The sequence below is a fragment of the Salvelinus fontinalis genome, chromosome 42, assembly GCF_029448725.1.
Source record: "Salvelinus fontinalis isolate EN_2023a chromosome 42, ASM2944872v1, whole genome shotgun sequence".
Taxonomy (NCBI): Eukaryota; Metazoa; Chordata; class Actinopteri; order Salmoniformes; family Salmonidae; genus Salvelinus; species Salvelinus fontinalis.
Window position 1 is genome coordinate 21,164,182 of NC_074706.1, and position 22,887 is coordinate 21,187,068.

The following is a 22,887-nucleotide window of genomic DNA, read 5'->3' on the forward strand; positions in this document are numbered from 1 at the left end:
AAAAGTTTATTAATTTACTTAATCTCACTTCTCTCCCAAATATGATCTATTGCCTCAGCGGACTAAGTGTGTGTGTGTGTGTGTGTGTGTGTGTGTGTGTGTGTGTGTGTGTGTGTGTGTGTGTGTGTGTGTGTGTAGTGAATAGGGCACGTTATGCCTCGTCCCAAATGTAACGGAAACAGATTGTTTGTCATCTTTTGCCCCATGCTATCAGCCAAAACAAGCTCAATAACTCAATGCATGCATACACTCATATTGAATATGCATTCACCTGCATTGTGAATAGGTCTAGGCTACATCTTGATTTACCCAGTTTATCAATAGATATTTACCTTTCAAATAAATGATTACCATTTTGTTGTTATGTAATTAGATTGGTAAAAACAAAGTCAAATTGATTGGATGACTGTATAATCGATTCGTTGGGCTGTCTCTGAAAAATGTTGATGTAAACATTTTCAAATGTAATGATATTGGACTCAAAAGATGGCCAACGATCGAACAGAGCATTAGTTTATCTGTCTGGATCAAGTGCCATTCTGTGACTTTGGCTAATGTGTCTTCTTTTTTTGCCATGGAATCGTGATGGTATCGAGTGTGGTGATACTTAACCTGGTATCAGTAATCGAAGTCAAAATTCTGTTATCATGACAACACTAGTTAGGGCTGCGCAATTAATCTAATTCACATCAAAATTGCAATATTGACATGTGCAATATTTTGAAACGCCACTCAGCTGCATGTAACGTCCGTTTTTATAGTTTACTCTGTTTGTCGTCTCTCCCTCTCGCCTCTTGCAGCTGCTTCCCACACACATAAAGCCTCCTTCCCACTTGTAGATAAGTGTGCATGCTGTTCTGTTAATTCAAATGCAGTCAACCGATTGCTCCAAACGAATGATGCTGCTTTAAAAACAGCTTCTTAATATACATTTCTATGATTGAATTTTTTTTTTGCAGAAGTGTAATGATCTATTGTATATCGCAAATCAAATCGCAATTACACTTTCTGCCCATATCATGCAGTCCTAGTGTGTTTCTTTTGCTCTTTTTGTGTGTATATGTGTGTGTGTGTATATATATATATATATATATATATATTACACACACACACAGTAAACATACCAACACACACACACACACACATACAGTGCAGTCGGAAAGTATTCAGACCCTTTCACTTTTTCCACATTTTATAATGTTATAGCCATATTCTAAAATGGATTAAATAGATGTTTTCCCCTCATCAATCTACACACAATACCGCATAATGTCAAACCAAAAAGAGGATTTTAGAAATTTTTGCAAATGTATTACAAATAAAAAACTAAATATTCAGACCCTTTACTCAGTACTTTGTTGAAGCACCTTTGGCAGCGATTACAGCCTCAAGTCTTGTACAAGCTTGGCACACCTGTATTTGGGGCGTTTCTCCCATTCTTCTCTGCAGGTCCTCTCAGGCTCTGTCAGGTTGGATGTGGAGTGTCGCTGCACAGCTATTTCCAGGCCTCTCCAGAGATGTTAGATTAGGCTCTGGCTGGGCCACTCAAGGACATTCAGAGACTTGTCCCGAAGCCACTCCTGCGTTGTCTTGGCTGTGTGCTTAGGTTCATTGTTCTGTTGGAAGGTGAACCTTCGCCCCAGTCTGAGGCCCTGAGCGCTCTGGAGCAGGTTTTCATCAAGGATCTCTCTGTAGTTTGCTCTGTTCATCTTTCCCTCAAACCTGACTAGTTTCCCAGTCCCTGCCGCTGAAAAACATCCCCACAGCATGATGCTGCCTCCATGCTTCATCGTAGGGTGGTACCAGGTTTCCTCCAGACGTGATGCTTGGCATTTCGGCCAAAGAGTTCAATCTTGGCTTCATCAGACCAGAGAATTTTGTTTTTCATGGTCTGAGAATCCTTTAGGTGCCTTTTGGCAAACTCCAAGCGGACTGTCATGTGCCTTTTACTGAGGAGTGGCTTCTGTCTGGCCACTCTACCATAAAGGCCTGATTGGTGGAGTGCTGAGAGATGGTTGTCCTTCTGGAAGGTTCTCCCATCTCCACAGAGGAACTCTGGCGCTCTGTCAGAGTGACCATCAGGTTCTTGGTCACCTCCCTGACCAAGGCCCTTCTCCCCCGATTGCTCAGTTTGGCCGGGGGGGCAGCTCTAAAACAAAGTCTTGGTGGTTCCAAACTTCTTCTATTTAAGAATAATGGAGGCCATTGTGTTCTTGGATGCCTTCAATGCTGCAGAAATGTTTTGGTACCCTTCCCCAGATCTGTGCCTTGACACAATACTGTCTCTGAGCTGTACGGACAATTCCTTCGACCTTGTGGCTTGATTTTTGTTCTGACATGCACTGTCAACTGTGGGACCTTATATAGACAGGTGTGTGCCTTTCCAAATCATGTCCAATTAATTGAATTTACCACAGGTGGACTCCAATCAAGTTGTAGAAACAACACAAGGATGATCAATGGAAACAGGATGCAGCTGAGCTGAATTTAAATTCTCATAGCAAAGGGTCTGAATACTTTGAGGAAAGTTTTTATTTAATCCATTGTAGAATAAGGCTGTAACGTAACAAAATGTGGATAAAGGGAAGGGGTCTGAATACATTCCGAATGCAACGTGTGTGTGTGTGTGTGTGTGTGTGTGTGTGTGTGTGTTTATCTGTAATTATCATGAATGCATCCTCAACATACTCGTGTGAACCCATGCTGCAGTCTAGGTCAGTGTGATCTGACAGAGGGTTGCTGTTCAGATCTGGCCTCAGTCCTGAGGGCAACCAACTCACAACTGAAACAACTGGAGCTGAGAGACAACGACCTGCAGGACTCAGGAGTTACACTGCTTTCTGATGGCCTGGCGGATCCAAACTGTGAACTGCAGACACTAGGGTAAGTACAGCTGTTTAAAGAAGAACAATGTTGTGAATTATTTCTGTTATCATTATTGTCTGTCGAAGTCTGGTTTTGTTTATGTCACGGACAAACGTATACTGTAGAGGCCACGTGGTAGATCATTACACCGACCTACACAGCTGTTGTGTGTGCCCCTCTGTAGACTGTCTGGCTGTGAAGTCACAGAGGATGGCTGTGCTGCTCTGGCTTCAGCTCTGAGGTCAAACCCCTGCCACCTGAGAGAGCTGGACCTGAGCTACAATCACCCAGGAGACTCTGCAGGGGGACTGCTTTCAGCTGGTCAAGGGGATCCCAGATGCAAACTGATGAAGCTCAAGTAAGAAAACAATTATGCAGACAGTAAGACCTGGTAGTGTGAGGAGCTTTTCTATCACATGAGTATGCATGTGTGTTCCTTGTTACGTAATAACCGTGCTGTTTTTACTACAGTGTGGATCACGGTGCAGAGTGCAGGCTGGTATCCGGGCTGAGAAAATGTAAGTCCTTTCAATTGTAATCAACTGCATCTTCAGAACTACAGATGTAGTAACTAATACATACTTCCACATACAAAATAGCATTTTATATGATTTAGTGTTTTTGTCGTTGAACAAACAATTTACCTATTTTTTTTACATCATGTCTTACCAGTGTAAGACATTTTAATTGAGGGGGTAATGTGCAGTTCAAACGACAGCAAGGTGGTCACCCCACCACCGTTTTTGGTAAACAGCTGAGAGATGGGGCTGGAGAAATTGAACCACTTTCAAATTCATAGAGCTATGGGTGCAAGGACTGACAGTCAAGGAGATCCAAGTTGTAGTTTTAACCATGTTTTGAGGCTATACAGTGTTTGTTTACAATTATGTTGTTCACAAACATTGGAGTAAAACAAGCTTATATTTTGGGTTCTGATGGGGTACGACCATTGAACTAAGCTCATGAGTCATTTATTAGTTATATTCTTCAATGGATATATAATATACACTGAGTATACCAAACATTAGGAACACCTTCCTAATATTGAGTTGGCACACATACACAATCCATGTCTCAAGGCTTAAAAATCCTTCTTTAAGCTGTCTCCTCCCCTTCATCTACACTGATTGAAGTGGATTTAACAGGTGACATCAATAAGGGATCATAGCTTTCAGCTGCATTCACCTGGTCAGTCTGTCGCGGAAAGAGCAGGTGTTCTTAATGTTTTGTACACTCAGTGTATAGCGTTTAGCAAAAATAAATAGATGATTATCTTAAAAGTCCAAAAATGTATGTAGCAACTGCAGATTGCCCCTTTAACCATACCAGTGTATACATGCTGTAGAACCTCAAAGAACTCTGATTCTGGATTTACCTCAAACCCTGTAGTAAAAAATAACTTGATGTCATTGGGGTAATAAAAAAAAAAGATTGTCAAAAACGACACAAAGTTTCCAGCCAGTAGGAGGGTGTTTGCCTGCTCTCCATGTTACTGCAAAATATAACTCACCGTTTTTTTTATACTTCTGATTACATCATTGAGAGTAACGCACTTAGTTTAACTACAGAACATAGAAAATGACTAGTTTAATTTATGTAGACACTGGTAGGGTGCTGGAGATAATGAATATGATAATGTGTCCCCATTGTCTACAGATGCCTGTCGGCTCACCATGGACCCAAATACAGCAAACGCACACCTGTTACTCTCTGAGGAGAACAGGAAGGTGACACGGGTGGACAAGGAGCAGCATTATGAAGACCATCCAGACAGATTTAAATGGCATCCCCAAGTTCTCTGCAGAGAAGGTTTATCTGGATCTCGATATTACTGGGAGGTGATGTGGGATTGTGGAAAGCCTGACATTGGAGTGACTTACAAAGGAATGAGTCGGATGGGATGGGGGTCTGACAGTTGGATTGGACAAAATACTAAGTCCTGGAGTTTGAACTGCGCTGGTGAAGGTGACTATTACTTTTACAATGCGGGAGGCAATATCACATTCTTCCGCGGTCCTGTTTTGCACAGAGTTGGTGTGTATCTTGACTGGCCAGCTGGTACTTTGTCCTTCTATAGTGTGTCCTTTGGTAAACAGAAACATCTTCACACATTCTACACCACATTCACTGAGCCCCTCTATCCTGGGTTTTGGATTTACCCAGACTCTTCCTTGTCTACATAAGTAGGGGTGCTGCAGCTGTCCCTGAAAAAATATAAATCATTTTCAAAAAAGTGACAGTATATAAATAAAAATATTTTTCCCTAAATTATATTACTCCTGTCTGAACAGACCAATAAAACTTATTAAAAATACTAAACCAGATAGAAAAAATCAGAGAATTAATAGCATCTAAAAAGTTTTTATCGTAAGCACTTCCTGTCAGGAAGGTTGCAATTTATGCAGCACATGCAGCAAATATAGAACAGCTTGTTATGAACAAGGCAGTTAACCCACTGTTCCTAGGCCGTCATTGTAAATACGAATTTGTTCTTAACTGACTTGCCTAGTTAAATACAGGTAAAATTTTAAAAAACACGTTGTTGTCAATGGGAACTGCCATCTGTGGATTGTAATTCTATGGTTGGTTGCGGCTGTCAGTTTGCCGAGATAAGCTGGTTGGTTGCGGCTGTCAGTTTGCTTGAGATAAGCTATTGCAGTTTTTCCCAAACTTGGGGGTCGCCTGATTATAAAATTGCACTTCGTTCATAGAACCGGGGTTACCTGAGTAACCTCCTGTAGTCACAAAATGTTTTTTATTTTTTTTATTCCTAGAAATGTGGATCTAACTTAACGGTTTAAGCTACAAAACATTATGACCCCATCACTGAAAGCTAATACTCTCAGGAACACACACACACACACACACACAAAGGTATGTGGACACCCCTTCAAATTTTGTGATTTGGCTATTTTAGCCACACCCGTTGCTGACAGGTGTATAAAATCATGCACAGCCATGCAATCTCCATAGACAAACATTGGCAGTATAATGGCCTTACTGAAGAGCTCATTGACTTTCAACGTGGCACCGTCATAGGATGCCACCTTTCAAACAAGTCAGTTCGTCAAATTTCTGCCCTGCTAGAGTTGTCCAGGTCAACTGTAAGTGCTGTTATTTTGAAGGCGAAATGTCTCGGAGCAACAATGGCGCAGGCATAAGGTGGTAAAAATTGTCTGTCCTCGGTTGCAGCACTCACTACCAAGTTCCAAACTGCCTCTGGAAGCAATGTCATCACAAGAACTGTTCGTCGGGAACTTCATGGAATGGGTTCCATTGCCGAACAGCCGCACACAAGCCTAAGATCACCATGCACAATGCCAAGCTCGGCTGGTGTGCTGTAAAGCTCGCCGCCATTGGACTCTGGATCAGAGGAAATGCCTTCTCAGGAATAATGGTCTGGAGCTGTTTTTCATGGTTTGGGCTAGACAGTCTCATAGCAATACTTATGTAAATAAGGTGAGGTTTTCGCTTTATCATTATGGGGTATTGTGTGTAGATTGATGAGGAAAATGTTTTATATCATCCATTTTAGAATAAGGCTGTATAGTAACAAAGTGGGAAAAGTGAAGGCGTCTGAATACTTTCCGAATGCACAAGGGTGGCTACTTTGAAGAATCTCAAATATAAAATATATTTTGATTTGTTTAAACTTTTTTGGTTACTATATGATTCCATATGTGTTATTTCATAGTTTTGAAGTCTTCACTATTATTCTACAATGTAGAAAAGTCAAAATAAAGAAAAACCTTGAATGAGTAGGTGTTCTAAAGCTTTTGACCGTGTGTGTGTGTGTGTGTGTGTGTGTATGTGTGTATGTATATACACACACTATGTGTACAAAACATAAAGGAACACCTGCTCTTTCCATGAAATAGACTGACCAGGTGAATCCAGGTGAAAGCTATGATCCCTTATTGATGTCACACGTTAAATCCACTTCAACCAGTGTAGATGAAGTGGAGAAGACAGGTTAAAGAAGGATTTCTAAGCTTTGAGACAATTGAGACATGGATTGCGTGTGCCATGCAGAAGGTGAAAGCTGGTGCAACTATATTAGGAAGGCATTCCTGATGTTTTGTGCACTCAGTGTATATACTGTATTCCTCTTAATATTGTACAATCTGTATGTTTGTTCATTGGCCTGGGCTATAGGTTTGTATTCAAGTCCAGGTTGTTTTTATTGCTCTGTTTAGTTCTGTTATAATCTCCACCCGGCACAGCCAGAAGAGGACTGGCCACCCCTCATAGCCTGGTTCCTCTCTAGGTTTCTTCCTAGGTTTTGGCCTTTCTAGGGAGTTTTTCCTAGCCACCGTGCTTCTACACCTGCATTGCTTGCTGTTTGGGGTTTTAGGCTGGGTGTCTGTACAGCACTTCGAGATATTAGCTGATGTACGGAGGGCTATATAAAATAAACTTGATTGATTGATTGAGTGTTTCACTGTCAGAGTAGCCACTCATTTCGGTCATTTGTCTGGTATTAGAAGACATTAACATAATGTTTTTTTATCATGTAAATGACAGAATTGCAGTTCTTTTTTTCTCCAGAACCTGATTTTTTTTGGGGGGGGGGAAATCCTAAAAACCCCTCTGCTTAACTGTATGCCACTATGCAAATGTGATTATAGATGCATGGAACGCTTTTTCTCACCCCCCCCCCCCCCCCCCTTTGAGTTTTTTGATTCCCATTATAATAAATTATTCCATGCATTTAATAATGCGATTATAGGGGATTTCAACTCATAACATTCTTCCCAAGGCTATGCTTGTCTACCCAGACGCATTCATGTTTGCAAAAAAAAAGTTGTCTATCTTTTCTGATTGTAAATAAAAACCGATTTTGTACGATGTCTGGCCTGTTCATTACCATGCTCCTTCCCTGACTTTAGCTTCGAGGACCTGACATTATGATATTAAAAGGTGGCATAGTTCGGCTATGTTATAATTCAAACCCCCAGCGTAACAAATAAAATGCACAAATAAGAATACTCTTATTAAAATATACTATCCAAAGAGCTTGAAAAACAAGTTAAAGTGGCAACACATTTTCAAGTTAATAACACATGACTTATAAATGAAGTTGTGGTAAAGTGTTATCGGATAGGGTAAGTATTCTTGGTGGTATAGTTATGTGTTAATATGGTCTGTACCTCAGAAGCAGTGGGGGCTGGTGGGAGGAGCTATAGGAGGAAGGGCTCGTTGTAATGGCTGGAGTAGATTAAATGGAACGGTATCAAACACAAAACTATGGAAACCACCTTTGACTCTGTTCCATGTAATTCATTCCAGCCATTACAATGAGCCCGTCCTCCTATAGCTCCTCCCACCAGCCTCCATAAATAAAATAAAAAGACCTATCTGAAGTCAATGTTGGGAAAATAAATGTTTCCCACTTGGAAACTCAAACTATTTTGGAAATCAGAAACCTGTTTATGACGATTACAAGAACTTTCTGCGAGTTATGCAGTTGCGAGTTTTTGATATTCCTGTAATACAGAGAGAACACGAAACACAATGTAAGCCTATGGGTTAAGGGTTTTATTCGGCCCTGTTGAAATACTTTAAGAATGTTTCCTTCCTTCCTGCCTGGATAGTAGAAACCTACAGTATTGTGCTATAACTACTACAGTATTGTGCTATAACTATTTACTTATACCTATCAATTAGTGTTAGATCAGCGGTTACTCCAGAGGGAGGAAGAAATGGTCTCTTTTAAAGTATTCAAACAGTTCCCTAGATGATCTAGTGCTGCTGCTTCCTCTTCTCAAGTTTGATCCAGATGCCTTTCTCGGGGCGAAGAATGAGCTCCCCTAGTGGACGGAGGTCCTCGCGCTTCTGACACGCCTCCACGTTGAAGTAGCGCAAGATGGACGCCAGGATCACCTTCTCCTCCATCATGGCAAATCGCTGACCTGGGGGTAGGGATGTAACCAAAGCATGTGAGGATGACATCCTCATCGAACACACTTTTAAATTGTTCATTTTGTTTTCACCATTTCAAATGCCTTATTGTCTTTAACCTTAATCTGTAACCATTATTAAAGTAGCGAGAGCATGTGAGGATGACAACCTCACCGGACACACGTTTAGAGGCCCACTGTCGTAAAAAGTCTATGTTCCAAGGTGATAAAAGGTAGCCTGAGATTGATAAATACGAGTGATATTCTACAGCAACGTGACAAATCGTATGTCGTTGATCTCAAATGGAATGATGTTGATTTACAAATGTTCTAAAATGTTTGTACTTTAAGCGCTATTCAGTTGAATGTCTTGAATGTTTCCTGTTCTCACCGATGCAATTGCGGAGTCCAGCAGAGAAGGGGATGAAGGCATAAGGATGTCTCCCAATGCAGTTTTCAGGCATGAAGCGTTCCGGGCGGAACTCTTCAGGCTGGGGGAAGTGGCGCGGGTCGCGGTGAAGGGAGTAGGGCATGATGATGGCATTGGCACCTTTGGGAACCTTGAAACCATCTACAGGTATAAAAATGTGAAACAAGTTAGGTTATTAGGTCCACAAAATGTACATGTGAATAAATTAACTAATTAACACAACCACAAAAAAGTATTAAACAAGATGACTGAAATGGAAAGGCGCTGAATAAACCAAGGTTTTAGGTTCCTCTTCCATATGGCACAGGCCACCCATTGTGAATATGTACATTAATTAGTATTAATTAAAAGTAGTGTATAGCTAATCCTGTAAATTTAAATAAGTTAGAAAATTAATGACAGACTGAAATAAACATTAATGGTTAAGAATGTGTCATTCATGTCACTCACTGATGTGGCAGTCTTCACAGATGCTGCGGGCGAAGAAGGGGACGGAGGGGAACAGGCGAAGGGACTCTTTGATGACACACTCCAGGTAGCGCAGCTTCTTCAGGTCCTCTGTGTTTATTGGCCGGTCGGACACACCTGAACACGGGGGTACAAGAATGCAGGTTACATCCCATTATATATGTTCTGTGGTGATGGGGCAATCGGACATAGCTATGAATGGGGGTACAGGAATGGATGCTATGTTCTTCTGTCATCGATCATAGTAACTACACCGAACCCGCATCTACTGTCAGAGATACTCGTCATGGTAATATTTGAATGCTTGTTTGAATGCCAGGTCTGCCATGGCAGGGATGGAAGACATTCCAAAAACTCTTCACAAATCAGGCTATTACTGTATACAACAGCCAATTTTGATATGCCACAGAACCTAATTCAGTTCATTAAATAATTTTGCTTTGGTGAGACTTTCCACACTTTCCCACTGTGCTTGAACTCACTTTGACCTGTGAGAGAAGGATTTGAACGAGAGTCAAGGTGGATGAGAACCAAAAGTGACGTCATTTGATAAGAGAAGCGAGTATAGTGACGGGAGACTATGGGATTAGATTTTACCAAGTACTTCCTGCAGAGCCCATGGTCTAGCGGCATGTATGTGTCTGGGAAAGGAAGTCCCATGTGGGTACATATCATGTGACTACCAAAGCACATAATTGGCTATTCTAGGGTTAAAAAGAGGGGGGGATTACCGAACACCTCCTGAAGCTCTTGTTGAACCTTCCTCTGAACCTCTGGATGGGAGCCCAGCAGGTGAATGGCCCAATTCATGGCTGCGGCTGTAGTGTCATGACCCTGCAAGACGGGGGCAATAAAAATTACACCAATGATAAATCTGGAACACATTCCACATGGAGCGTGTGATAGTGGTTTTGACCTCTGACCCTGAACATGAAGGTGTCCACTTCCTCCTGGATGTCCTGGTGGGTGAGCTTGTTGCCCTCCTCGTCCGTGGTCTTCAGCAGCATGTCCAGGAAGGCCCGCCTCTTCCTCATTCCCTGGTCCGATTCGCTGTCCGACTCGATGTAGGCGATGTATTCCGCCCTCTCGTAGATGACCTGGGGTGTTTTCAGTGAAAACATTTGACATGTTTCTGAACATTGCAGATAGAAATATAATGAATAGAGCTGACAGGATTTCTCATTCTATCATACAGACAATCATTGATGTTCTACACAATACATTTCTATCTGAACATTCTGTAATGGTCATCCTTCTGAACAGGCCCTTGGCTGGATGGATGAGGTCTGATGGATGACAGCTTATATCCCTGGGTGCAGCTAAGTAGTCGAAAGCCCCTTTTAGATTGACTGATGACTCACATTGGAGGTGAAGGAGTGGAGGACCTTGAGGCTCCTGTTGTGCTCCCAGCCCTCGCCAAAGTAGTTGTAAAACAAGTCGGGCCAGAACCACGGCATCCTCTGTCGCCGTGTGATGATGTCACTCATCCTGGGGACAGTAGGAGGGATGCAAGGTAGAGAAAATTAGATTCATATGATGCAATTTGATTCCACTCTATTACCAACGAGAGAGAGAGAGAGAGAGAGAGAGAGAGAGAGAGAGAGAGAGAGAGAGAGAGAGAGAGAGAGAGAGAGAGAGAGATGGGACAGTGAGCAATGGTTGGCAGTCAATACCCTCTACTTCCAAACAAAACCGGGCATGACAACATCTGTTTGTTGCATTCAAGACGAGGACTCACTTGTACACACATCGGACATACTCTGAGTCATAGTTACTCTGAGCGTAGATTTTCTTCCCCATTGCAGTCTCTGAAAGGAAAATCATATGCAGAGATATTTATTGCAAGATTGGTAGCAATTTTGATATACAGTGGGGAGAACAAGTATTTGATACACTGCTGATTTTGCAGATTTTCCTACTTACAAAGCATGTAGAGGTCTGTAATTTTTATCATAGGTACACTTCAGCTGTGAGAGACGGAATCTAAACAAAAATCCCGAAAATCACATTGTATGATTTTTAAGTAATTAATTAGCATTTTATTGCATGACATAAGTATTTGATACATCAGAAAAGCAGAACTTAATATTTGGTACAGAATCCTTTGTTTGCAATTACAGAGATCATACGTTTCCTGTAGTTCTTGACCAGGTTTGCACACACTGCAGCAGGGATTTTGGCCCACTCCTCCATACAGACCTTCTCCAGATCCTTCAGGTTTCGGGGCTGTCGCTGGGCAATACGGACTTTCAGCTCCCTCCAAAGATTTTCTATTGGGTTCAGGTCTGGAGACTGGCTAGGCCACTCCAGGACCTTGAGATACTTCTTACGGAGCCACTCCTTAGTTGCCCTGGCTGTGTGTTTCGGGTCGTTGTCATGCTGGAAGACCCAGCCACAACCCATCATCAATGCTCTTACTGAGGGAAGGAGGTTGTTGGCTAAGATCTCGCAATACATGGCCCCATCCATCCTCCCCTCAATACGGTGCAGTCGTCCTGTCCCCTTTGCAGAAAAGCATCCCCAAAGAATGATGTTTCCACCTCCATGCTTCACGGTTGGGATGATGTTCTTGGGGTTGTACTCATCCTTCTTCTTCCTCCAAACACGGCGAGTGGAGTTTAGACCAAAAAGCTCTATTTTTGAATCATCAGACCACATGACCTTCTCCCATTCCTCCTCTGGATCATCCAGATGGTCATTGGCAAACTTCAGACGGGCCTGGACATGCGCCTGCTTGAGCAGGGGGACCTTGTGTGCGCTGCAGGATTTTAATCCATGACGGCGTAGTGTGTTACTAATGGTTTTCTTTGAGACTGTGGTCCCAGCTCTCTTCAGGTCATTGACCAGGTCCTGCCGTGTAGTTCTGGGCTGATCCCTCACCTTCCTCATGATCATTGATGCCCCACAAGGTGAGATCTTGCATGGAGCCCCAGACCGAGGGTGATTGACCATCATCTTGAACTTCTTCCATTTTCTTCTATTTTCTAATAATTGCGCCAACAGTTGTTGCCTTCTCACCAAGCTGCTTGCCTATTGTCCTGTAGCCCATCCCAGCCTTGTGCAGGTCTACAATTTTATCCCTGATGTCCTTACACAGCTCTCTGGTCTTGGCCATTGTGGAGAGGTTGGAGTCTGTTTGATTGAGTGTGTGGACAGGTGTCTTTTATACAGGTAACGAGTTCAAACAGGTGCAGTTAATACAGGTAATGAGTGGAGAACAGGAGGGCTTCTTAAAGAAAAACTAACAGGTCTGTGAGAGCCGGAATTCTTACTGGTTGGTAGGTGATCAAATACTTATGTCATGCAATAAAATGCAAATGAATTACTTAAAAATCATACAATGTGATTTTCTGGATTTTTGTTTTAGATTCCGTCTCTCACAGTTGAAGTGTACCTATGATAAAAATTACAGACCTCTACATGCTTTGTAAGTAGGAAAACCTGCAAAATCGGCAGTGTATCAAATACTTGTTCTCCCCACTGTATATTTTTAGTTGATTTTATATGGCCACAAGAATGGGAAATCTTTTTAACCCAATGAGCCTTTGGACCCACTAGAAACACCCCACATCCAGACCCGGACCCACCACAGATGATGTCGAGGGCACAGAGGGTGACGTGGTTGAAGCAGTTGAAGGGGCCCTTGCCTGCCTCCTTGTCCAGCTTCTCCACCAGCACCTCGGCCTGCTCGTTCATCACCTCCAGGAACTCCGTCAGGATGGAGAAGTGGAAGGTGGGGGTGAGCAACTTCCGCCGCCGCCGCCACTTGTCCCCCGTGCTGGGGAGAGGGAGGTGGGGAGCGAGGGAAGGGGGGAGAAATAGAGGAAGACAGAGACAGAGGGGTGAGGGGTGAGGGGGACAGAGAGAAAAAGAGAGGGAGGGCGACAAAGAAAGGGTGAGGCAGACAGACAAATAAAGGGAGGGGAGGAAGAGAGAGGGAGATGCAGAACAAGTGACACAGAGAGAGACCGTGTGAGAGATAGACAAACGATGGAGTTCAGAAAATATGGAGGAAATGTGTTGACTGGAAAGTATTGCCGTTTCTCAGAATGTATTGTTCTTTGTCATAAAAAAAAAGGAAGTGTTTTCCCAAGAATTGTCAAAGGCTTATCTAAGAATTCCAAGTTCCTATCTTGCGTTATAATACATATTTTCCGTTGTCTCAAATGCATATATACGTTTGATCTTTCTCAAATGAGATCTGTTTTGAAACACCCACCTGGTTAGTAGACCAGTGCCGAGCCAAGGGTGCAGGAACTTGTAAGCATAGGCCTTGTCCATATGAACAGGGTTGTTAAGAACCGTCTACAGAATCGAATAGAATAAACAGAATCAAATAGAGAATCAAACAGAAAATAGAATCGAATATAGTTGATTTATTTCTCTGAGGGAACGTTGGTCATTGGCATGGCATCATCAACAGACAGTTAACAGCAAATGCATAAAAACTTAAAACCCCAACTACTTATAAAAATAATTGTTAAAGTTAATTATTTTTGCTTTAGTAAATTATGTTTTTATGGAAAATTCAACTCTAGTATTGTATAGCCACGCCATTGTTTTTTACTGCTGATCAGTAATTATTTGTTATTCTTCTCTTACTTTTTGGGGGGTATTTTCTTAAAACTGCATTGTTGGTTAAGAGCTTGTAAGTAAGCATTTCACTGTAAGGTTGTATTCGGCACGTGACAAATACGTTGATTTGATTTAGTGTTCAATACAGTCCATGTTTGCATTGGCACGCTTAAACCCAATACAGCAGGCCAGAAGGGTTTGATATTTGATAGCAGTAACCATATATCGGTTGTCAGGCTACCTGTATGTGGTGTAATTACCACCTTATTTATGGAGAGTAGATTTCCATCTCCGGAGTGAAACGATGTAGTGTTCAGTAGGCAGAAATGTTGAGGTTTCAAAACAAGTGTGACACCAACTTGTATGTTTCACCATGTGTAAACACTTTGTAAAACATTCAGGTGTTATGCATCAAGTTGATTCAAGTCAATTCTTTGATTTAATAGCCTACCTCAATGGTTTCTGCATGGAACAGAAGGAGGGAGGGTACGGGTCCGATCCAAATCTTCAACAGTGGGGAGTCCCTGAACTGCTCTGTGTAGCCAATGACTTGACGGAAGAAATCTGAAACCAAAGAAAGAGAACTCTGAAGTCATTCACTAGTTCAAGCTTCTGACTATCTGAGGTAGATAGTAGATACATACAGTTGAAGTCGGAAGTTTACATACACTTAGGTTGGAGTCATTAAAAATCGTTTTTCAGCCACTCCACACATTTCTTGTTAACAAACTATAGTTTTGGCAAGTCGGTTAAGACATCTACTTTGTGCATGACACAAGTAATTTTTCCAACAATTGTTTACAGACAGAATATTTCACTTATAATTCGCTGTATCACAATTCCAGTGGGTCAGAAGTTTACATACACTAAGTTGACTGTGCCTTTAAACAACTTAGAAAATTCCAGAAAATGATGTCATGGCTTTAGAAGCTTCTGATAGGCTAATTGACATAATTTGAGTCAATCGGAGGTGTACCTGTGGATGTATTTCAAAGCCTACCTTCAAACTCTGTGCCTCTTTGCTTGACATCATGGGAAAATCAAAAGAAATCAGCCAAGACCTCAGAAAAAAAATTGTAGACCTCCACAAGTCTGGTTCATCATTGGGATTAATTTCCAAACGCCTGAACGTACCACGTTCGTCTGTACAAACAATAGTACGCAAGTGTAAACACCATTGGACCACGCAGCCGTCATACCGATCAGGAAGGAGACACGTTCTGTCTCCTAGAGATGAATGTACTTTGGTGCGAAAAGTGCAAATCAATCCCAGAACAACAGCAAAGGACCTTGTGAAGATGCTGGAGGAAACAGGTACAAAAGTATCTATATCCACAGTAAAACGAGTCCAATATCGACATAACCTGAAAGGCCACTCAGCAAGGAAGAAGCCACTGCTCCCAAGCCACCATAAAAAAAGCCAGACTACGGTTTGCAACTGCACATGGGGACAAAGATCATACATTTTGGAGAGATGTCCTCAGGTCTGATGAAACAAAAATAGAACCGTTTGGCCATAATGACCATCGTTATGTTTGAAGGAAAAAGGGGGAGGCTTGCAAGCCGAGGAACACCATCTCAACCGTGAAGCACGGGGGTGGCAGCATCATGTTGTGGGGGTGCTTTGCTGCAGGAGGGACTGGTGCACTTCACAAAATTGATGGCATCGTGAGACAGGAAAATTATGTGGATATATTGAAACAACATCTCAAGACATCAGTCAGGAAGTTAAAGCTTGGTCGCAAATGGGTCTTCCAAATGGACAATGACCCCAAGCATACTTCCAAAGTTGTGGCAAAATGGCTTAAGGACAACAAAGTCAAGGTATTGGAGTGGCCATCACAAAGCCCTGACCTCAATCCTATAGACAATTTGTGGGCAGAACTAAAAAAGTGTGTGCGAGCAAGGAGGCCAACAAACCTGACTCAGTTACACCAGCTCTGTCAGGAGGAATGGGCCAGAATTCACCCAACTTATTGTGGGAAGCTTGTGGAAGGCTACCCAAAACATTTGACCCAAGTTAAACAATTTAAAGGCAATGCTACCAAATACTAATTGGGTGTATGTAAACTTCTGACCCACTGGGAATATGATGAAATAAATAAAAGTTGAAATAAATAATTCTCTCTACTATTATTCTGACATTTTACATTTTAAAATAAACCGGTGATCCTAACTGACCTAAAACAGGGAATTTTTGCTCTGATTAAATGTCAGGAATTGTGAAAAAACGAGTTTAAATGTATTTGGCTAAGGTGTATGTAAACTTCCGACTTCAACTGTATGTAGGTAGATTGGGAGAGCAATGAATGACTGAATGATTGAGTGAGTGTTCGAATCTCCCCTCCCTAAACTACTGTCCTCTCCTCTCTCTTCCCGTCTCCTCGCTACTCTCTTCCCACGTCTCCTCTCCACTCTCAATTCCGGCGTTGAACTGCAGTGAAATCCCTATGAGGGGGTATGTGCCTTCAATCTCCTATATGGACTTCATCTCCCACCATTTATACAGGTAAATGCTGAGTAGCTGGTAGGTGACGTAGGTCAGCATTGCAAAGAAGAGGCTCACCCCCAGTTCCAAATTGTAAGCCCCCAAAACGATCACCATCTCTGGGTAGTACGTGGCATAAACATCCTCCAACTGGATGTCTGAGACCTGCTGGCTTCACCTAATGTCAGGTGGACTTTAATCCTGACCTGTTTGTCATGCACATGCATACACACAGAAACACTTAAATGTGCAAACAAACACACATACTGACAAATATTGAATACATTTGTGATGTTTCACTTGGAAAGATTCATTTTAGATGTTGCTTACAATGCTGCCCTGCACATTTATAATTCTCTAGAATCTAGATCGATGCTTCCTCTTTATGAAGTTATAGAAGAAGAAAAAAACATAGCTTTAATAGTAGCTTTTTAATAGTAGCTTTTCAAACCATAGCTTTAATAGTTGGTTGCCCATTCCTTGCCCGTAACGTTGGGCCCTCTAATGTATTTCACAGTCACAAGGTCTAATGCCCCGTATACATCTCATTACGCCATACTTCGTTTTCACGCAGTCTCGTCCTGCTACTGGACGGAGAGCATAGGGTTTCACAACGCAAGACAAGATGGAGGCTAGTCTCTCGTCAGAGATCACATTTATTTTGGGAGATTGCAAAATATGACCTTTTCATTCAAGACAGGATAAACATATTGTTTCAGGTGATAATAAAACATGTTTTGTCAAGTTACTTTTTCTCAACTTGTTTCTCTAACTTCTAGCTAGTCACGCTAGCGTACATATTAGCTAGCTAGCTAAAAGCAAGGCTAGGTTGACGATACTGTAGCTAGCAACCTCCACTTAATAATTATCAAAAACAAATGTCAGTACCATCACAATAAACTTAAATGAGAGGCAACAGTCATGTAATATAATTGGTTAACAGCCACTGTGTATTATTTAACATTACTATTAAAATATTATTCACTTATAGGAATGGGTAATTGTTTACAAGTTGCTAGCTATCCCATAAAGCCATCACCGAAAACCACATATTTTCATCTTCTTCTGTGGTTTGGTAATTTCCTGTTCTATTGACAGACTCTGGCTGCGCTAAAGACGACACAAAGTTGGGGAAAAAAGAATCGTATGCAGAATCCGTTTCGCAACAGAGCCTTCAACGCAAGGGGGCGCTGAGATAGCACAATGTTGCTGCTGTGATACCACTCCATTGCGAACGGACCCCATTGAAATGAATGACATCCGGCGCAACGCAATGGACTGCTCAGACATAATGTGAATGAGGCTTACAAGCCTCGTGCACACCAGTTGTGTCAAACTGTATGTGTTCCAGCAGAAGTCCATTCATTCCAATGGGAGGCAAATTCGCACAGTTGCGACTCATCTGCCAGACAAGGATGCAGTGCAGTGTTGTATGCATTGGAGTTTTTCCAACTTGTGCATTGCTTTGCCGTGCGGTATCAGGAACGGAAGAAGATAAACCACAGAAGAAGTTACTAATGTGTAGCGTGATCATTGTTGTTGTGATGCGCCGCATGGATTGTGAAGACGGTCACATTTACACGAGTCTCAGTACAGCAACAATGCAGGCAATATATTGGGTTTATAACTAGTCTCATTTCTAGGACAGATTAACAGGATTCACCGTTCAAATGGGAAATTTGATTCACAAATCTTTTGAATCAATGGATTTATTTTCTCTCTTGTGTTAACAAGTACTTCTTAAAGTTATTATGGAAAGGCTGGCATCATTTATGTCATCATGGTTTGAACCCAAATGTTAAACTAATAAAAGCAACCCCTTTTCAAAATACCCTTCTCGTCTCCCCCCCCTCATAACCTCTCCTCTCTCACCTCCGGCGTTGGATTTGAACTGCAGTGCGTTCCCTATGAGGGGGTATGTGCCTTCAATCTCTGGTATGGGCTTCATCTCCCTCCATTTATACAGATAACTGCTGAGTAGCTGGTAGGTGGCGTAGGTCAGCATTGAAACGAAGAGGCTCATCCCCAGCAGCCCCAACGTGTAAGCCCCCAAAACTATCGCCATCTCTGGGTAGTACGTGGCCTTAACAACCTCCGAATGAATGTCTGAGACCTGCTGGCTACACCTCATATCAGGTGGACTTTAATCCTGACCTGTTCCCCACTTTTCCCTGATATCCCGGCCTCTAGTTATGAATGATTAACCAGTTGGGAGGGGGTAAGAGGTAAACCTGGATGTTCATCAAGGGATAGTATTTTGTACTGTCATGCACGCACATGTAGTACACAGGACAAAAAAAGTATGAAAATGTATGCACTCGCTATTTATTGTAAGTCGTTCTGCTAAAAGACTAAAATGTAAAATACAAATGTAAACATGCACACAGACACAGACAGGTATAGATACACGTGCACACACACTCAGATGGTAACTCCCTATGATAACACAGCAACGTTTAATTCACAGCCAGTTATAAACCAAAACATGGTTAAAACTATAATTTTTATATCATGGATGGTCAGTCCTTGAATCCATAGCTATGTCTCTAAAGTTGAGTGGTTACATTTTCCAGCCCAATCAGATTTTTACCAAAACAGTGCCAGCTTGACCGCTTTGTTGTTGTATAAACTGCAGATTGCATCTTTAAAGTGGGGGGCCCTCCAAAATATTTAACAGTCACACCAGGTCTGAATAAGTTGCCGTGCAACGAATCTCCATACAGCAACAATGCAAACAATATATTGTGTTAATGAGAACAGCCTCATTTCTAGGACATTTGGGACAAACAGATTGAAGTGATTCACCGTTCAAATTGGATATTGTATTCACATATCTTTTGAATCAATTGATTAATTTTCTTTCTTGTGTTAACAAGTACTTCTTAAAGTTATTATGGAAAGGCTGGCATCATTTATGTCATCATGGTTTGAACCCAAATGTTAAACTAATAAAAGCAACCCCTCTTCAAAATACCCTTCTCGTCTCCCCCCCCCCCCCCTCATAACCTCTCCTCTCTCACCTCCGGCGTTGGATTTGAACTGCAGTGCGTTCCCTATGAGGGGGTATGTGCCTTCAATCTCTGGTATGGGCTTCATCTCCCTCCATTTATACAGATAACTGCTGAGTAGCTGGTAGGTGGCGTAGGTCAGCATTGAAACGAAGAGGCTCATCCCCAGCAGCCCCAACGTGTAAGCCCCCAAAACTATCGCCATCTCTGGGTAGTACGTGGCCTTAACAACCTCCGAATGAATGTCTGAGACCTGCTGGCTACACCTCATATCAGGTGGACTTTAATCCTGACCTGTTCCCCACTTTTCCCTGATTCTCTGGCCTCTAGTTATGAATGATTAACCAGTTGGGAGGGGGTAAGAGGTAAACCTGGATGTTCATCAAGGGATAGTATTTTGTACTGTCATGCACGCACATGTAGTACACAGGACAAAAAAAGTATGAAAATGTATGCACTCGCTATTTATTGTAAGTCGTTCTGCTAAAGGACTAAAATGTAAAATACAAATGTAAACATGCACACAGACACAGACAGGTATAGATACACGTGCACACACACTCAGATGGTAACTCCCTATGATAACACAGCAACGTTTAATTCACAGCCAGTTATAAACCAAAACATGGTTAAAACTATAATTTTTATATCATGGATGGTCAGTCCTTGAATCCATAGCTATGTCTCTAAAGTTGAGTGGTTACATTTTCCAGCCCAATCAGATTTTTACCAAAACAGTGCCAGCTTGACCGCTTTGTTGTTGTATAAACTGCAGATTGCATCTTTAAAGTGGGGGGCCCTCCAAAATATTTAACAGTCACACCAGGTCTGAATAAGTTGCCGTGCAACGAATCTCCATACAGCAACAATGCAAACAATATATTGTGTTAATGAGAACAGCCTCATTTCTAGGACATTTGGGACAAACAGATTGAAGTGATTCACCGTTCAAATTGGATATTGTATTCACATATCTTTTGAATCAATTGATTAATTTTCTTTCTTGTGTTAACAAGTACTTCTTAAAGTTATTATGGAAAGGCTGGCATCATTTATGTCATCATGGTTTGAACCCAAATGTTAAACTAATAAAAGCAACCCCTCTTCAAAATACCCTTCTCGTCTCCCCCCCCCCCCTCATAACCTCTCCTCTCTCACCTCCGGCGTTGGATTTGAACTGCAGTGCGTTCCCTATGAGGGGGTATGTGCCTTCAATCTCTGGTATGGGCTTCATCTCCCTCCATTTATACAGATAACTGCTGAGTAGCTGGTAGGTGGCGTAGGTCAGCATTGAAACGAAGAGGCTCATCCCCAGCAGCCCCAACGTGTAAGCCCCCAAAACTATCGCCATCTCTGGGTAGTACGTGGCCTTAACAACCTCCGAATGAATGTCTGAGACCTGCTGGCTACACCTCATATCAGGTGGACTTTAATCCTGACCTGTTCCCCACTTTTCCCTGATTCTCTGGCCTCTAGTTATGAATGATTAACCAGTTGGGAGGGGGTAAGAGGTAAACCTGGATGTTCATCAAGGGATAGTATTTTGTACTGTCATGCACGCACATGTAGTACACAGGACAAAAAAAGTATGAAAATGTATGCACTCGCTATTTATTGTAAGTCGTTCTGCTAAAGGACTAAAATGTAAAATACAAATGTAAACATGCACACAGACACAGACAGGTATAGATACACGTGCACACACACTCAGATGGTAACTCCCTATGATAACACAGCAACGTTTAATTCACAGCCAGTTATAAACCAAAACATGGTTAAAACTATAATTTTTATATCATGGATGGTCAGTCCTTGAATCCATAGCTATGTCTCTAAAGTTGAGTGGTTACATTTTCCAGCCCAATCAGATTTTTACCAAAACAGTGCCAGCTTGACCGCTTTGTTGTTGTATAAACTGCAGATTGCATCTTTAAAGTGGGGGGCCCTCCAAAATATTTAACAGTCACACCAGGTCTGAATAAGTTGCCGTGCAACGAATCTCCATACAGCAACAATGGAAACAATATATTGTGTTAATGAGAACAGCCTCATTTCTAGGACATTTGGGACAAACAGATTGAAGTGATTCACCGTTCAAATTGGATATTGTATTCACATATCTTTTGAATCAATTGATTAATTTTCTTTCTTTAATGCTACAAAGTAGTTCCTAAAGATATTATGGATGGCATAATTGAAGTCTTCATGGTTAGAAGTTCCCCAGTGCTAAATTGATAAAAAGCACACCCTCTTCAAAATACTCAATATTCTTATATAAAAAAAAATATATATATACACCTAACCTCTCGCATTACCTTTAAATGACAGAGCACTGCCCAGTAACGGGTAGCTTTGACTTATCCCTGGTATTGGCTTCATCTGGGTCCATCTGTGCAGAGCTGCTGAGGAACTGCCAGGTGAAGACGCTGGTCAATATGGTCACGAGTAAGACCAAAACGATCGAACCAATCAGCACCGATATCCACAGTCATCTTGGTTAGTTAGGTGGTGGTCCAATATTGACTCATAAATATACATTTGCTTCAGGGTCTCATTCTTTCACAATAGCAAACAAAAAGTTCTGTGTAATTATGGAAAGATGTCCAATCACTGACCATGTAATGCTCCTTGGTCAGTGGTTGGTCAGAATCGGGTAGGCTACCCCTACGAGTACCCCTGAAGTGATACTTATACAGTCAACTTGTTTAGGATGCAGGCCCCCTTGGCAAGCAACCGTGAGATGCTCTTAAAAAAAGGGTGTTACTTTTGTAGCGAATGAAGGGGGAAGAGCTATGATTGAAGCTTGAAAAAGTATCAAAATCAGGAAAAGGGGCCCACTTGCAATCCCCAAAACAAATAGGGTGGGTGTTGGACTTCCAATGAAGGCCTTGGACACTTTGGAATCCAAGGTGGGAGGGGGCCTGGGCTTGAACTAGCAGCCCGGCAGCGTAAGCGTCATTTGGGCCTCTAAGGTCTTAAGGTCCAGACCTCTTGGAAGTACTTTTTGATATCACACAAGAGAACATTTCAATCTTAGGATGTATTTTTATCAATAGTACATTTCCATACTCTATACCACACCAACTCAACTCTGGACCTGGAAGCCAGTTCCACTGGATTTTTAAAATTGTTCCCTTCTAATCAGATACTGAT

At 41.9% G+C, this 22,887-nt stretch overlaps 2 protein-coding genes across 2 annotated transcripts; one reads left to right on the plus strand and one right to left on the minus strand.

Annotated features, from left to right (window-relative positions):
* Positions 1-2,663: 2,663 nt before the first annotated feature.
* On the plus strand, positions 2,664-5,220 carry LOC129841530 (stonustoxin subunit beta-like). Its single transcript, XM_055909835.1, has 4 exons — positions 2,664-2,883; positions 3,050-3,223; positions 3,337-3,383; positions 4,522-5,220. The coding sequence occupies exons 1-4, from the start codon at positions 2,672-2,674 to the stop codon at positions 5,046-5,048; spliced, it is 960 nt and encodes a 319-aa protein (XP_055765810.1). The 5' UTR covers positions 2,664-2,671; the 3' UTR covers positions 5,049-5,220.
* Positions 5,221-8,382: 3,162 nt separating this feature from the next.
* Positions 8,383-18,872, minus strand: LOC129841529 (cytochrome P450 4V2-like). The gene is made up of 11 exons (XM_055909834.1): positions 18,599-18,872; positions 14,690-14,802; positions 13,883-13,968; positions 13,251-13,441; positions 11,402-11,471; positions 11,025-11,151; positions 10,587-10,760; positions 10,395-10,497; positions 9,646-9,780; positions 9,157-9,336; positions 8,383-8,777 (listed from the first exon to the last, which is right to left on the minus strand). Exons 1-11 carry the CDS (start codon positions 18,855-18,857, stop codon positions 8,608-8,610), a joined length of 1,608 nt encoding a protein of 535 aa, XP_055765809.1. The 5' UTR covers positions 18,858-18,872; the 3' UTR covers positions 8,383-8,607.
* Positions 18,873-22,887: the final 4,015 nt, after the last annotated feature.